The sequence below is a fragment of the Pimephales promelas genome, chromosome 11, assembly GCF_988280905.1.
Source record: "Pimephales promelas chromosome 11, fPimPro1.hap1.1, whole genome shotgun sequence".
NCBI classification, from domain to species: domain Eukaryota; kingdom Metazoa; phylum Chordata; class Actinopteri; order Cypriniformes; family Leuciscidae; genus Pimephales; species Pimephales promelas.
The window spans coordinates 2,784,379-2,800,821 of NC_142779.1; the positions used below are offsets into that span (position 1 = coordinate 2,784,379).

Below are 16,443 nucleotides of genomic sequence, written 5' to 3' on the forward strand. Positions count from 1 at the left end.
AGAAGAGAAGGTGATGAATAATGTGAAAGGCCGCTTCCTTAAGGACACACGAAGGATATTTTTTAAAAGGAGAGGGAATTAAAGTGTTTTTGCATCCAGATCTAACGATGCACGTGCACTGGTGCGGAGAGGAGCAGCGTAGACGCTTGCCATTCATTCTCTACAGGAGTCTCGCGCTGGGGGTTGTGGGATTAATAGCATGGGGAGGATGTCAAAAAAAGTTCACGAATGTTCGACTTTGTGCTAATGAGGGGTGAAAAACGCCTAGCGATGCAATGGATGACGTTTGTCGTGCTTGTTTCGAAGGTTTAGGCTACTTCAATCACATTTAGTTCAGATTTAAAATCGGGTCAGATATGGGGGACGATACTTGCTTCCTTCCTCACTTAGAATGTGGGTTAACACAATTGTATTGAATTTGCACTGTATGTATTTGGCCGCTTTCCTGTATTAAACTTGTTTATGTGAAACTTGCACTATTTACACATAATTTACGCCTTACTTCCTCTCTGACTGGATGATACGCAAACATTGCATGTAGATGGTGGCCATGATGCTCTCCTAATCTCTCTGTGAGTGCTGCATTTATCAGATTTCTGACACAAATCTGCAGGAAGTTTAATGAACCTGTGTGTTATTAGACCCAGTGCGAGGGGTTTTACACAAACCAATAACACAGCTGTGGCACCTCTGAGAAGCAGTGATGTCACATAAACACATCTCAAGGCTCAGAGGCTTGTCACTCACAGAAATCACATCATGTAACTATAATGCAGTGAAGATGCGTGATGCCCTGCAGTTTCCTGAGGACGGATGTTATTTGACATGGTGATTTAATTCTTTGAATATAAAGGGTCAAATAGAAGAAGGTTGAGTTAAGTAAAGCTGACGTGCTGATGCGCAGTTAATGCACATGAGTGACACGAGTTTGAGGCCGGCTTGTGTTATGTTTCAATCATATTATTTTCCTTCATGTCCAATTAAGTCAAAAAAGCCCATTGTAAAATCTAACATTGTTCCTACTAAAAAAATTTTTTTGTAAACTTTACTTAATGTCCAATAATTTGTTGAACTTAAAATTTCTTAGTCATCTGTAGCCTACTGTTTACATGCTATGCCTTCGTTACTCAGAAAAACCTTGTAAACATTAGGTTTGAGTTTCATTTTTTTTTTGCGGTCTCTTGTAAGTATAACCCCAATAACGATAGCAAATAAAATTGTAATGGTAAAATAAAGCCAAAAATAGAAAAACAAAGCAATTAATTTATTCATGCCGCAATGCACTCTGGGAGTACACTTCCTCAGATCACAGACTGAATTAAGTTGACAAAACTTTAATGGATTAAGTAAGATTAACTTGACGCAATTAAGTTTTGCATACTTAATGAAATTAAGGCAACGGGTTTGCATAATAAAATTAAGTAAACTGAACTAATTGGTTTTTACAGTGCATGGATTACTATTAAACAAAATAATGATAGAATGACTATAACATATGACTAACATGAATATACTACTATAGTGTAACTGATGAATGCATGGTTGAAATGTTAGTGTTTTTATTTATTTTTAGTAGGTTAACTTAAGGTAGATATCCACATTCTCTTTCAACAGCTTTCAACTTCCATAATAGACTGTATTTACATTACATTAAACATGCTATATAAAATCTGTTGTCGAAACATTTGTTACATAGAAAATAACATTATGCAGGATATTAAATCTAGTTTTCCTGGATGCAGCATTCTGAGCATGCAGACATTGATGGATGGTTTTCTGTGTACGGCCAGTGATGACATTAGCAGTGATGAAGGGTATAGATTTGAAACCTGCTGATGATCATTGATTGCTCATGATGCTGGCACAGATCTCCACACGGATGCGCATGCATTATCTGACTAATCAAACTCAGGTTATCTATGCAAAACACACTACTTCCAAAACTGTCCTGTAGTTTTGGAACAAGGGACTGTTTTCTTATAATGTAATACAGGGCCGTAACCAAAATCAGAAAGATTTTCACTGCATGGCTCATGCACAAATTTGGTTTGGTAACAGATGCTTCCAGTCTTCACATAAACACAGACATTACAGAAGAATAATATAATTTACAGGAAAAAAAAAAATACAAAAAGTATATGCAATGAGGTACGAGTCTGGAGAGGACGTTTAAATGTAAAAAAAAAAAAAAGTTATAAACTTGAATATTGATATTGCATGGAAGGTTTATATTGTAAATCACTAGAGATATGCAGGGAGAAACTTCCCTACTGTGATCGATCAGAAGATTTTATAACAGAATTAAAGAGGCGACACACTTGATGCAGCCTAATGTTTTTTCATTGTGTTCCCATATACTTCATCAAAGATACTAAGGCTTTTATGGTTACAGTGAGCGCCCTCTAGAGCTTCCCAAGACCATGTGCAACACTGAGTTGTGAGCTTAAAAGAAGGAAAATCAATTGAGATCTCTATATCTCAATCTCCTAGATGCCAATGAGATTTAATGGAGAGCAAAACCGATGCTTTACAGCATAATAAACAGTGAGCCACTGAACATCACATGTGAATATTCAATACTTCTCATCTGTAAATAATGTGTTGTTTTTAATTGTACTGCAAACAGTAATCAAATATGCATGGCTCATTAGGCGGATGCCTTTCCGAAGTGAATTATACAATGCAGTTTCTACTGACAGTCCTTTTTCTCGTGTAAAACTCCAGTAACTTCCCTTTTAGGGTTTGATTATCAGCCCACTGTGACCTTTTGACCTGTGAGATGTGTAGAAGAGCACAGCCCGAGTACATAAAGAATGAGAATAAGAATGTAATTAAGGTTAAATGTTCAGTCTGTTCGTGCAGTAGTGGTTTTACACGACAAAAACACAGTAAAAAACACAAGCAATAGATCATTCATGCTAAATAAAATAAAAATACACTTTTATTTTGCTAAGAGGTTTATATGCACATCATTCAATTAACTTGGCTATTTTTATACACTTTTGTTGAAGTTTGGCTATTTCATCAGTTTTATAAACCCTATAGACAACATTAATGCTAAATATGTGTAAAAAGCTTAATAAAATCTAATCGTCGGGGAAATTTTAACACGTCGAATCAGCGTAAGTCTTCAATAATATACAACAGAAAAATCTGTATTTTTAATTATAAATGATCATTATAATTTTTTAATGCACATTTTATTGTATTTTAATAATAAGACTTCTTCAGAACTCTAAATGTTTTATTATCTTTACTAATAATATATAATTACATAGTTTAATTGACAATAAGTATAGTTTTACTATTTTTATTTAATGACTTATTTTAACAACCACAATATTTCTATTGTATTCTTTGAAAAACCCAGCAGTACCACATACATACCCTGGTATATAAAGTTTATTAGCTTGTTACATATCAATGTTATCTCTTTTAAGTCTCACACTGTCTGAGTTTATATTCTTAGTAACAAGTTCAATGACTCATGGTCGTCCTTTCTGAGGCTCTCGGGGACCCGTAGCTGTTCTCTTTTCCTCCACGTCAGCTGCATCTGCGCACTGCTCTCATCCACAAATCATCAAGTTTTTTTACACTGAGAATCGGACAGTAAAATCTTTCCCGACGTGACAATTATCGCATGGAGTGATGTTTAAGAAACTGAAGCAGAAGGTGATAGAGGAGCAGTCGCCTCAGCGGAGCAGCGCGCAGGCGCAGGTCAGAGCACTTCACTCATGTAGCATGTATGCTAACAAAAACAAAACACAACATCAAGTATACTATACACATATGCATTATAACACACTTACTACCGTATTATATATTTAAATTACAATATAAGCTCTTTAAATAACTACTAAACTAGCGTATTGGTTATACACTAACAAAACAGTACCAAAATCAGATGGTTTTAATATGGCACTGAATGATAACCAAATTCATGGATCATGGTATTAACGTGGTATTTCAATTATGCTATGGTATTACCATGGTGATGACACTATGATGATGACACTCAGAGGATACTATGGTAGTTTAAAATATACATGGTACTTCTAATAATGGTTTATGGTACTTCTAATAATGCCATGGTCTAAATAGCATGGTAATACTTTTGTACTTTTTATTATGTTGTTTTAAATGGGTGTGACAATGTTACCTGTACAATGGCACGGCCAGTATTTTTTGTGTATTGACCATGATATAACAGATAAGTAATATAGTTAGTATAATGACATTTAATGACAAGGTTTAGGTCATCAGATCAGTCTTTTTGGATTTTGGGTGTTGGTTTGTTCAACTACTTAATGAACCACAGACCAACCTGACCTGTTAACCAGACCCGAGAGCACGTTTCCCTAAACAGACGCGCTACTGAAAGGTTAAACTAATACTTCGGTTGAAATTCAAGTCTGTCTGGTTTAATTATTAAGCAATGTTATAAATAAAAATGATTTAAAAATAATAATAATAAAAAGACATGCCAGTGTCATATTTGACCTCAATTCTATTTCTATCTATTAATTTACCCATCTATTTATCTATTTATTTCATTATTTTTCACAGAGTATTTTACATAGTTTATTTCTACTTGCAGGATTTCTATAACAATTAAGCACAGTTAAACCTAAACATAAAACATAATTTGATAAATGTAATTCTTATCAATTGGTTGTTGTAAAACTATATACATTTATAGGTATATACTTGTCAGAAAATGTAGGAGGATTTTCATGAGAGGGAAATATGCTTTATTGCATAAATAATATCATAATGCAAAATATCTCAATGTCCCTTTAATTGAAAAAAAAAAAATGTTTGGACATTTTCTTCATGCATAATTATTTTCTTGTTTTTACTATTTAAATATGCAATTTCTTTTGTGTGTGGCCTCTTGTGTCCATGCTGAAATCAGTGCAGTAAAACACAAGGTTAAAGTCGGCATGAAACAGAAGTTATGATAGTCTTTTCTTACGGCTTTTGGCACAAGATGAAATGTAGGGCAGGGCTTGATTTTGTGTAATTAATTAATTAATTAGATGGTTGTGTTTTGCTATTGGTCGATCATGTGAGTGACAGGTTGCCCCACCCTCATGCTAAACACGTCATCAGAGAGGAGAAGAGAGATGGGAAGTTCATTTAATTCAAGATTACATGTGAATTTAACAAAAAATAATTGTGAAGTTGTGCACAGATAAATCATTTATAATAAAATAATGAAAAATTGTCAATTTTTGACTTCATGGCGACTTTATAGTTTCTTTGGTGCACTGCTAGTGATTATCGTGTCTTGATGTGTAACGCACATGTCTGTGTCTCGCAGGTGAGTTCAGGAGAGAGGCGTACTCAACCCCCTGTCCTGTACCAAGATGCCCCGTCCTCCCCCAACGACAGAGAGGTAAGCGGACAAACGGAAACAGGCCTTCCTCTCATTGGTCACGAGTGCATGTAAATGAGCAGCCACTGCTTCCACGTGCCAGATATGTCCTTTAACTCTTCTGCACAGAATATCTCAAATGATCTCAATAAGATCACACAATATCATCATAACACATGCTTTTCACAAGATTACAGACACAATACATTTAATGAATGCCTTCATATCTGCTAATGGCTTCCCTTGCTAATGGGATGTGTCCCATACTAAAATTATAGTATTTTCTTGTATTGACAGTAAGTTTATACAGTATATTCTATCAGTTTAAACCTAGGAAATGTCAAAAGTTTAGCTTTAAAAGTGTGCTTGTGCTATTTTTCTTGAAAATAATTGATACGTGGTTTTAATATTTAATATAATTTTATGGTTTAAGTTATTAAATTCTGTTTTAAATTAGATTGTGATTTAAAAATGCTGGATCTCCTCTTGTTACAGAGAGTGTTGTGCAGAGATATAAAGTCAGTTTGATAATCTCCAGCTGGTTGGTTAACACATGGCATGCTATTATTGTACTAATGCGGGCTAATAATAGCCTAGATGATTCAGTTTTGTCATTTCTGAACGGTGATATTAGACCCCCTTTGAGGGTTGAATCTCTAAACATGGTAAATAATAAATTATGAATACACCTTTGTGGAATTTCTTACCCTCTGCTTGGTTTAACTTTGGGTTAATCATCAAAGTCAAGTTACTAATGTTTGCTTTATTGATGTTATTGTCGTCGTTTATGAATCACAGCTCAAATAGAATGAAGCGCGTCACCGTTGCGGGTGAACCGTTTAACCGTCCAGTGAGCCGAGGGTTTGATTGAACTCTTTTCTCTCACATTTTCTGTTTGTATTTCCTTTTGAAATTTCCATCAGATCTCAGAATGAATTCCACATCATCTCAGCATTTCCAGGGCTCAACAACAAGGATTTTTAATTTTTAATAAAAAAAAAATTCTGTCAACGTGTCACAATCAATATATGCAAAAACCTAAATTGATGTCTGTCAGAATTTTATTTTCTAAATATTTAAATGTAACTACTTTATATAATATGTATTTTATTTAATAGTAATAATAAAATATATAACTTAAATTAAACATTTCATACAAATATATTTATTTATAAATATATTATTCTAAAGATTTATATGTATTTGTATTTTATAGATAAATATATAATAGCTATGCTTGTATTTTTAATAGGGCTGTGCAAAAATTAATTGCAATTAATCGCATCCAAAATAAAAGTCTCTGTTTACATAATATATTTGTGTGTGCTGTATATAATTATTTTGTATAAATAAATACCTATGCATGCATGTATATATTTAAGAATTATTTGCGCTTAAATTCTGTATATATATATAAAAATACATAATCTATATTATATAAATATAAATATTTTCTATATGAATAACACATTTTCTTAAATATATACATGCATGTGTGTGTATTTATATATACAAATTAATCATATACAGCACACACAAATATATTATGTAAACACAGACTTTTATTTTGGATGCGATTAATCGCAATTCATTTTTGCACAGCCCTAATTTATAAAGATTTATATTTATTTATAATATAGATTTTATTTTATTATACATTTTATTTTTTATTAGATTAAACTATATTCTGATTTTATCCCCCGGTTTCACAGGCAACGCTTAAACTAGTCTAAATTGCACATTTGAGCTGTTTTAACTAAAAGCAACATATCTAAAAATATATCAGTGCCAAGACATGTTTATAAAAGCTACTCAAATGCCCTAATTGAAGACCTGATCCTGTGAAACAGGGCCTATATGTTTTAATGAAATATATGAGTCCAAGACTATCACTAAAGTTAAAACTTTTGGTGACATATTTAATTTGACACAAGGAATAGAAACACAAAAACTCATGTACATCATCAAAAACAGTAAGATAAAGTGACAACGCAGCTTCTGACCCCATCCTTATTTTTGAGCCCTAATTTTCTTCTGTGCCAAGACGGCTAGAATTACCCTTTTTGATATCTCTACTAATGGCTATCATGAAACTCTACACATTCAAAAAGACCAAATCAGCCTTGGTAGTGACGTCAAACCGTGTAAGTCTGCAGCCTCAGTGTGGATCCGCTGTCTCAATTCTCTTTCTGTTTCCACAGATGTCATTGTCTCATGCTCTGGCTCTTTTTGCTCTGTCGTTTCACTCATTGTGTTGTTTTCTCATTGCTCTTCACTCCTTGGTCCCGTCATTAATGCATTGACTCGTATGGGGGGGTCGTTCAGCTGCTGGCTGGGATGATAGCAGAGCCTGCTTTTCTCTCTGAGTATACTATCTTTGCTCTGGACCACTCAAAACGACCCAAAGCGGCCCAGGTGCCCAGTGCGGTGAGTCTGTCCTCACACATCGCCTCCTCTTCCTCACCCCTGGAGAAACACCCGTCCCTCTGTGATGCCTTTGGAGGTTATGGGCTAGAGGAGGCCGAGTAACACCTGCTTGCTGCTTTTCTCGCTGAGCGTTTCGCTAGCATAACTCAAAGGCATCTCGCTCCTAACCCCTGCATCTAATATCTTGCGTTCCTCGTTAGGCCTGAGTGATTTGTGGGATGGCAGTTGCTTTTCTCGTTTCTGTACCTCGGAATGGTTCCTCCTAGTGGTGGGCGATATGACCGAATGATTTCACAATAGGAGAAATTTGATCACAATATAGTTATTTTGTGTTATTTGTAGGGCTGTCAAACGATTAATCGCGATTAATCGCATCCAAAGTAAAAGTTTCTGTTTACATAATATATGTGGGTGCACTGTGTATAATTATTGTGTATATATATATAAATACACACACATGCATGTATATTTAGGAAAAAAATATTGTTTATATATAATATAAATTATATATAAATCTATATACATGAAAATATTTCTTAAATATATACATTAATATTTATATATATAAAATAATTATAAACAGTGCACCCACATATATTATGTAAACAGAAACTTTTATTTTGGATGCGATTAATCGTTTTGACAGCCATTTGTAATTACAAATAAGAATAAAAGAAGCAAGTTACAAACAACCGGATAGATATAAATGAAACAAATCAGCTACAATAGGTTTATTTAATGTGTAGTTAGAATCAGTACAGAAATGTAATAATTGTCTTCACTTTATGAAGCAAATATAAATGTATTCTTATTAAAACAACTTTAAGAGTTAAAAAAAGTTATTCATTCAAGTGCCGTATGTTATTTTTAGCTGTCTCTTGAAGAAACGCACGGATCTATTACACTGTTACACATCCGGTTTACTCTGTTTACTTTCACTTGAGACCCAACCGGCTGTGTTTACATGAATACTGCACACGATGGGCATTTTGACATACTGTAACTGTGTGTGTGTGTTCGACCGTTTAAAAGAAAGCGAACAGAATTTGAGATCGCATGCTGAGAGACGTGGCTTAATGTGCACACACTTATCCTGTGTGTCGGTCAGCGCTCACTGCTTATTGTGATTAAAGGGTTAGTTCACCCAAAAATGAAAATGATGTCATTAATGTCTCGCTCATGTCGTCCCAAGACCTCCGTTCATCTTCAGAACACAGTTTAAGATATTTTAGATTTAGTCCGAGAGCTTCGTTGTAAATGTGTGTATGGTATACTGTCCTTGTCCAGAAAGGTAATAAAGACATCATCAAAGCAGTCATGTGACATCGGTGGGTTAGTTACAATGTTTTGAAGCATCGAAAATACATTTTGGTCCAAAAATAACACAAATTCTGACTTTATTCAGCATTGTGTTGTCTTCCGGTTCTGTTGTGGATCCGCGTTCAGAGACTTCTGACAAAGCTTCGGTTACAGTATGAGGGAGACGCATGCTGTACAAAACAATCTTCACACACATGTCTAAGGATTTCCACACAGAGGAAGACTTGCATTTTTTTGCAAGTCACTGAATGAGGATCCACAACAGAACCGGAACACAACACAACGCTGAATAAAGTCGCAGTTTTTGTTATTTTTGGACCAAAATGTATTTTCGACACTTCAAAACATTGTAACTAACCCACAGATGTCACATGACTCCTTTGATGATGTCTTTATTTCCTTTCTGGACATGGACAGTATTCCCGACACACATTTCCAATGAAGCTCTCGGACTAAATCTAAAATATCTTAAACTGTCTTCTGAAGATGAACGGAGGTCTGACGTGCATGGGACGACATGAGGGTGAGTCATTAATGACGTCATTTTCTTTTTTGGGTGAACTATCCCTTTAAGATCAACTTTAACATCCAGCACATCCCAAATTCAGCTTTTGTGAGCGCACTTTCAGCACGAGCAAACACAGAGAGTTCCTTTTCAGGATATATTGCACTCGTAACTTTTTTTAACATCAAGATCTCGTTATATTCTCATTCATGCATTTCATCACTCTGAAGGGTCAATAGTTACAATTTTAGACCGTGGTAACGATGTATATCGTCATACCGCCCATCCCTAGTTCCTCTAATTTGGCATCTCCAGGAATGAATGTTCTTCCCGTAGTGATAGAAAATGCCATGGATTCCCTGTCCCTTTCCCTGAGTAGTGTCCTGATAGATTCCCCCTCGGTTTCCCTTTGCTGTTCCCTGACAGTTCTTGTGATTTCCTTACAAAAACTTTCAGATTGTGCTTTTAAACTTGGATTACTGAAGGTCCTTTCGCATGACTTGCGGCAACATTTCCCAGTGCACGCTTTAGTTATTTTACTTTTGAAACTGATCTAACTGTTATGTTAACTGGTTAAACAATGTAATATAAAATATAATAATGAAGTATTATTATCATAATATAATATGTTTACAGTAAGGTCACTCTGCCTGGTGAGGGACGGCTTGCTCTTTCCACTACAGTTATTGTGTCTGTGGAGACTCAGAGGCTCAGCTCTGACAGGATTTGCTCATTATTTCTAGATACAGATAATCCCTCCACATGCACCTGAGCACATTACACACACATCACATCAGTGCCGCCAATCAGATCCAACACACTGCTCATGTGATCTGGTGGATTATTAGCACAGCATGTTCATTAGGTAGAAATATACAAGAGGATTGTGCAATTGAATTCTGTGATATATTTCAGAATATTCTGATGTGTAAAGTGGACTTAATTTTGTTTTTCTGCATAATGGGAGTTGGAATGTATATGAAATGTTGTATCTGCACCGAACTAGTTATATAAATCTCGATTGGCCCTAATCTGATTAAGCAGACTCTCATTTAACTCTGTGATGTTTATTAGAAAGCTTTGCTTTTTTCCTTCAGTATTGCAACAAACTGTGTTTTTTTTATCTGATTAGAAAAAAAATGCTATAATGAAGATTAAAATGCCCCTGCAAATCAATTCTAGGGACGTCAATTTATGACGCTGTTATTTGTATTGTTGAATAATTTGGCCTTGAATTAATACTCTATTTTACAGCGATATTACAGACAGGTGCAATGACTAACTGCATACATAAATAAATATACTGCTGTTTTTTTTAGAGATTGTGCTTATAATGTGACAGTACATAGTCAAAGTCTCCCTGGCTGACATTGGCATATGCAAACGTGTTTAGTTCTTCCCTCTGTAAACTGGAAGTGTTTATTGCTAAACGTCCTTGTGCATATGTTCTGAAGGACACTTGTGGATTGAGTGTCCTTGTTTTAGGTTTTCAAAGTGAAAACATGTCTGACAATGCCTGAAGTGTGTAGAGATTGCCTCCTGCACAGCAAACAGAAAGTGAGCTTCAGTTGTTGATTTCAATGTAAAAACGTCTAGCTTTGACCTTTAACCTGCAGCAAAATGGCGTTTCCAGCATATTGCATTTTTAGAGGCATTTTAAGCCCATCTTTCTGAGGTCACAGAGGTCAGGACTTTGGTAAATGTTTCATATTATTATGATTTATGCATTATTTTATTTTTTTCATTTCAAATTTGATGCAATCTTACTATATTTTATGATATGCATCTTAGGTAAAACTGGGACAACACTGATTGGGCGTTTAACTATGGGGTGAGAATTGTTGCTTTATTCCAAATAAATAGATTATGATCCACAAATGAATGTAAAGAGTTTCACACATTTTTTTTTTATAAAACTCACAAATAAATAAAATGAGATTTGCAAATAAAAATATATATTTACAAATGTTTTTTTTATCCCACAAACACAACTCTGCCTGGCATTTATTTGTGAACCGCTTTCTGTGCATTTGTAAATCCCCTCACGCATTTGTGGATTTTAAAAAATGCTTCACATCCACAAATAAGTGGACTCCACCCACCGTTTCCTCAAGCCAATCAGATAACGGCTACATTGAGCTGACCAATCGTAGCACTTTCTTGCTACAACCAATTTTTGTGAAACTCTTTACATTTATTCGTGGATCTTAATCTATTCATTTGTGAATTTGATATATTTTTGTGAATCTTTTTTGCATTTATTTGTGGATCATAATCTATTTATTTGTGAATTTGATATATTTTTGTGAATCTTTTTACATTTATTTGTGGATCTTTATTTATTTGTGAATTTGATATATTTTTGTGAATCTTTTTTACATTTATTTGTGGATTATAATCTATTTATTTGGAATAATGCAACAATTCTACCCCCATATTTAACAGCACGAGTTCTCGTTTACACGCAATAAAATCAACTTTAATGTTGCCAATGTTTGTTATGCCTGAAAAAGAAATAGTTATACAGTGTGCACCGCTTTAGATTTTGTTCACTTGTTCATATTTAAAAAACTGAAGGTACAATAGGGTGAGATTTGTATGCATTGAACACAAACCGAGTAACATTATTACCCATGACTTGTTTCGTCTACTCAGGGAGAACGCTGTGGCCGTCTAACTCCTGCAGACCTCCACAATGCTCATAACCAGCTCCTCTAGTGGGTTTGGACTGTTCGCAGTTGACAAAGCTGCTAGTGTAGTGTTGCTGTGTTTAACTCCTTGTTTGTTTAACGCAGTAGTTATGCTGTCTATGTTTGTATTTAACCCCTGTGTTAATCTCCGAGTTGCATGAGGTTAAGGTGTGTGTAACCAAAAGCCCCTGCATTTCTCGTAGCAAAAACTAATATTGCTCCCAGAGTAATCGGGGTGCAGCACGATGGCTGGAGGAATACTAACCGGGCCTGAAGTTGAGCGGCGAGACACTCTTTCACTCATGTTTGTTGGTTCTGTTCTGGTGCAGAGTTTTGCTAAAGCAGCCGGCAGCTCTCCGAGAGGCAGTGTGAACGGGGATGGAGTCGCTTCTCCTCAGGCAAGTGACAGTCTATGAATGAATGAGGCTAGGGCTGGGCGATATGGCCAAAAAATCATATCTCGATATTTTTTGGTCAAATGGCGATATGCGATATATATCTCGGTACTTTCTACGTTTTCTATTTAGATAAAGAAAATCTTTATATTAAAAAAAAAAAAAAATATATATATATATATATATATATATACAGTATATTCACATTCGGCCCAATGATATCCTACAAACAATGTTGATATTGAAGGATATGGAAACAAATATAATATAGGCTATGCAATATATTATGTGCAAAAAGCTTTTGTTTTTATATTGACTAAAAGCTAAACTAAAAATGAAAATAAAAACAAAAACAAAAGCACAAACTAATTATATTAGCCTGCATTTGATTACCCCATTATAATCACTTTCACTTTCATTAAAAATATATACTTGTAGGTTTAAAATTCCACATATGGCACATTTATTTTCTCCAACAACAAATATTTTAGCAATATGTTTATTTTAGTCAGAATTATTGCGTACTACGTAGTACTATTCACGCGCATGCGCGCGCCGGCGCTCGTTCAAGGAAGCATGAATTTTAGCGGAGATTCACTTGCAGAAGCTCGTCCTCTTCTGACATGGACATATTTGTTGTGAAATGGACATATTTGCTTTACTTTCTAACATTTACAGTTGGAGAATATACCTGTGAAATGTAAGTTGAGCACTGAGGAAAGCACCACATCTCAAACGCATTAAACAGCGCAAGTATATCTGTCAGTCAGCAACAGTGTCTGTCAGAGCATTTGACAGGGTGGCAAGCTGCCTTAAACTTGTTAACTATATCAAAGTGATTTTGACGCAATTAATATAAGCTTGTGTCATGTTTAGGACAAATTGTAGGCTACTACGTAGCCTAGCTACTTTCACTGCAGCAGCTCACACTGCAACCTCCGCTATTTTTCAGATGTGCTCATATCAAACTACTGTATCGATATAAACGGTATTGCCTCATTCCATATCGTTTCAAAAAATATAACGATACATCGTACATATTCGATATATCGCCCAGCCCTAAATGAGGCATTTATATAGCGCTTTCATGTAGAGCCAGACCGATATATCGGCAGGCCGATATTATCGGCCGATATTAGGCATTTTCCAAATTATCGGTATCGGCAGTTATAACGGCCGATAAATGAATATTTCAAAAATAAAATAAAAACGTATGAAACACGCTTCAAACATGTCATGAGTGTTGGAGTTGTATGGTTTGTCCACCAGAGGGCACTCTACATAGTCCCTGTTGGCAACACTCGTTGAATTGGTCACGATACATACATTGCTTGAATAACAATTAAAAGAACATCCCCATCAGTTCTCTCAACTCAAATAAGCATGACAAAATTTGTGACGATCATGTCCAGTTTTGCTGTTAAATAAGCCGAGAGTGAAGCGGAATCAGCTAGTAATAGTTACGTTACGTTATTACAGTGTAGTTGACTGACTGTCCTTTTAACTTTTGACAATGTGACTGAAGTATTTCTTTAATAGCGCATGACAGTTATAGCAATGAGACGTATCATCTCTCCCTGGCCTGTTATTTTGAGAATGTATGTTTTACAATTTGCAGTATGACGTTATCCATTGCTAAATTATGGCTCATCATAGACTAGCTAACCATAAAGCTAGCTAATGCCACTATTATCAGTCTGTTCTGTTGTGACTAAAAGAAACAAGTTTCTTTTTAAAATGCATTTTCATATTATTTTAGTGAAAACTCATGAATAACTACAAATAACTAATGTTAGGGAAACCTGTTAATGTTTTGTTTGTGTGTTTCTATATATATGTAAAAAAAAAAAATATCGGCCAATATATCGGAATATCGGATTTTAAAACCAAAAAATATTTGTACCGTTATCGGTCTTCAAAATCCTTTATCGGTCGGGCTCTACTTTCATGTGTACTATCATACAATCGTATCAACCTACACCAGTATAGTTCATGTGTTTTAATGTGGAGTTTATATAGTGTTAGTTAGTTAATAAGTTTGACTGCAAAGTCATTTTTAATGAAAGAAATTAACACTTTGATTCAATAAAGATGCATTAAATTGATCAAAAGTTATTTATAATATTACAAAAAAAAATCATGATTTCAACAAAAATATAGCAGCACAACTGTTTTCAACACTGTGATAATAATAATAATAATAATAATAATAAATGTTTCTTGAGCATCAAATCATCATATTAGAGTGATTTCTGAAGGATCATGTGACACTGAAGCCTTGGAGTAATGATGCCGAAAATTCAGCTTTGATCACAGGAATAAATTCCATATTATAATATATTCACATAGAAAACAGTTATTTTAAATGGTAATAATATTTCACAATATTACAATTTTTACTGTATTTTTAAATCAAATAAATTCAGCCTCAATGAGTGTAAGATGTAAGATTGCTCCCTTTAGGAGGAGTGTCATTGTCGTATAAATGTCATTGGATTTCAGTTGGGTATGACTGTATTGTTGTCATTTTTTAGTTATAGGCCTGATTAAAGTTGATCTTAAAGGGATAGTTCACCTAATAAAGAAAATGATGTCATTAATGAATGACTCACCCTCATGTCGTCTCAAGCCCCATCAGACCTCAGTTCACCTCCAGAACACAGTTTAAGATATTTTAGATTTAGTCCGAGAGCTTTCTGTCCCTCCATTGTAAATGTATGTACTTGTCCAAAAAGGAAATAAAAACATCATCAAAGTAGTCATGTGACATCAGTCAAAAATACAGCGTCAAAAATACATTTTGGTCCAAAAATAACAAAAACTACAACTTTATTCAGGATTGTATTGTCTTCCGGTTCTGTTGTGGATCCACATGCGGATGTAAGACGCAGAATAAAGTCGTAGTTTTTTTTTCTATGTATTTTTCTGGAATGTTTGTATACTCAACTATTGCTTGTCCTCCAGAAAGAGGAGCCTCAGTCTCTGGCCCAGAAGCTGCAGCAGAAGGTGTCCTCCATGGAGTCTCTGCTCCGGGGTTCGGGTCGCGGTGAAGGGCTCTTCCGCTCCAGCTCGCGGGACAGTCTGGTTCGAAGCTCCTCCAGAGAATCCCTCACGCTCATCGGAGAGAATGACGCCCCGGCGTACGACCCTCCGTCAGACATCGAGAGCGAGGCGGAGGATTCGCCCGGCAGCGTGGAGAGTCTGACTAAAGAGCAGCTCTTGAACCGCCTGCACCGGGTGGAGAGAAGCCTCGGGAACTACCGGGGGAAATACTCGGAGGTGAGCGGACTCGGCTGATTTGATCCAATAATAGTTGCGTTTGCAGGGAGATTCAAGGGGAGTGCCTCAGATTACATATATAACTCCTGCAATTAGTCAGATGCTCATTCATTAGTCAGATCAGAATCATTTCCAGTGTTGGGTGTAACTAATTACTAAGTAATTAGTTACTGTAATTTAATTACTTTTCCCTTGAAAATGTAAAGTAAGGGATTACTCATCATTTATCTGTAATTTAATTACAGTTACTTCTGATGTAATTGAGGTAAATACTGTGTATAGATCAATCCGATCTCACAGCGATTCGTATGCATTTTATGAGGTGTCTAAATATTACGACCACACTCGTAAAAATTCGTATGAATTATTGTAAAATATGTATTGAAAAAGTGTGAAATGTCATGAGATCAGACAAAACAATAGTGGGTTTAACATTGAAATGCTAAAAAC

General features: G+C 35.2%; 1 protein-coding gene across 4 annotated transcripts in view; it reads left to right on the top strand.

Moving 5' to 3' along the window:
- Positions 1–3,517: 3,517 nt before the first annotated feature.
- Positions 3,518–16,443, top strand: part of golga4 (golgin A4) — a 48,167-nt gene continuing 35,241 nt past the window's right edge. For 3 of the 4 annotated variants that reach the window (XM_089116749.1, XM_089116747.1, XM_089116748.1), the window contains exons 1-3: positions 3,518–3,717; positions 5,324–5,398; positions 15,679–15,993. In XM_089116749.1, the coding sequence (XP_088972875.1) occupies positions 3,649–3,717; positions 5,324–5,398; positions 15,679–15,993 (459 nt within the window). In that variant the 5' untranslated portion in view covers positions 3,518–3,648. Of the gene's footprint in view, positions 3,718–5,323; positions 5,399–7,702; positions 7,805–12,648; positions 12,718–15,678; positions 15,994–16,443 lie in introns of all 4 variants that reach the window. The other variant, XM_089116750.1, reaches the window with a different exon arrangement.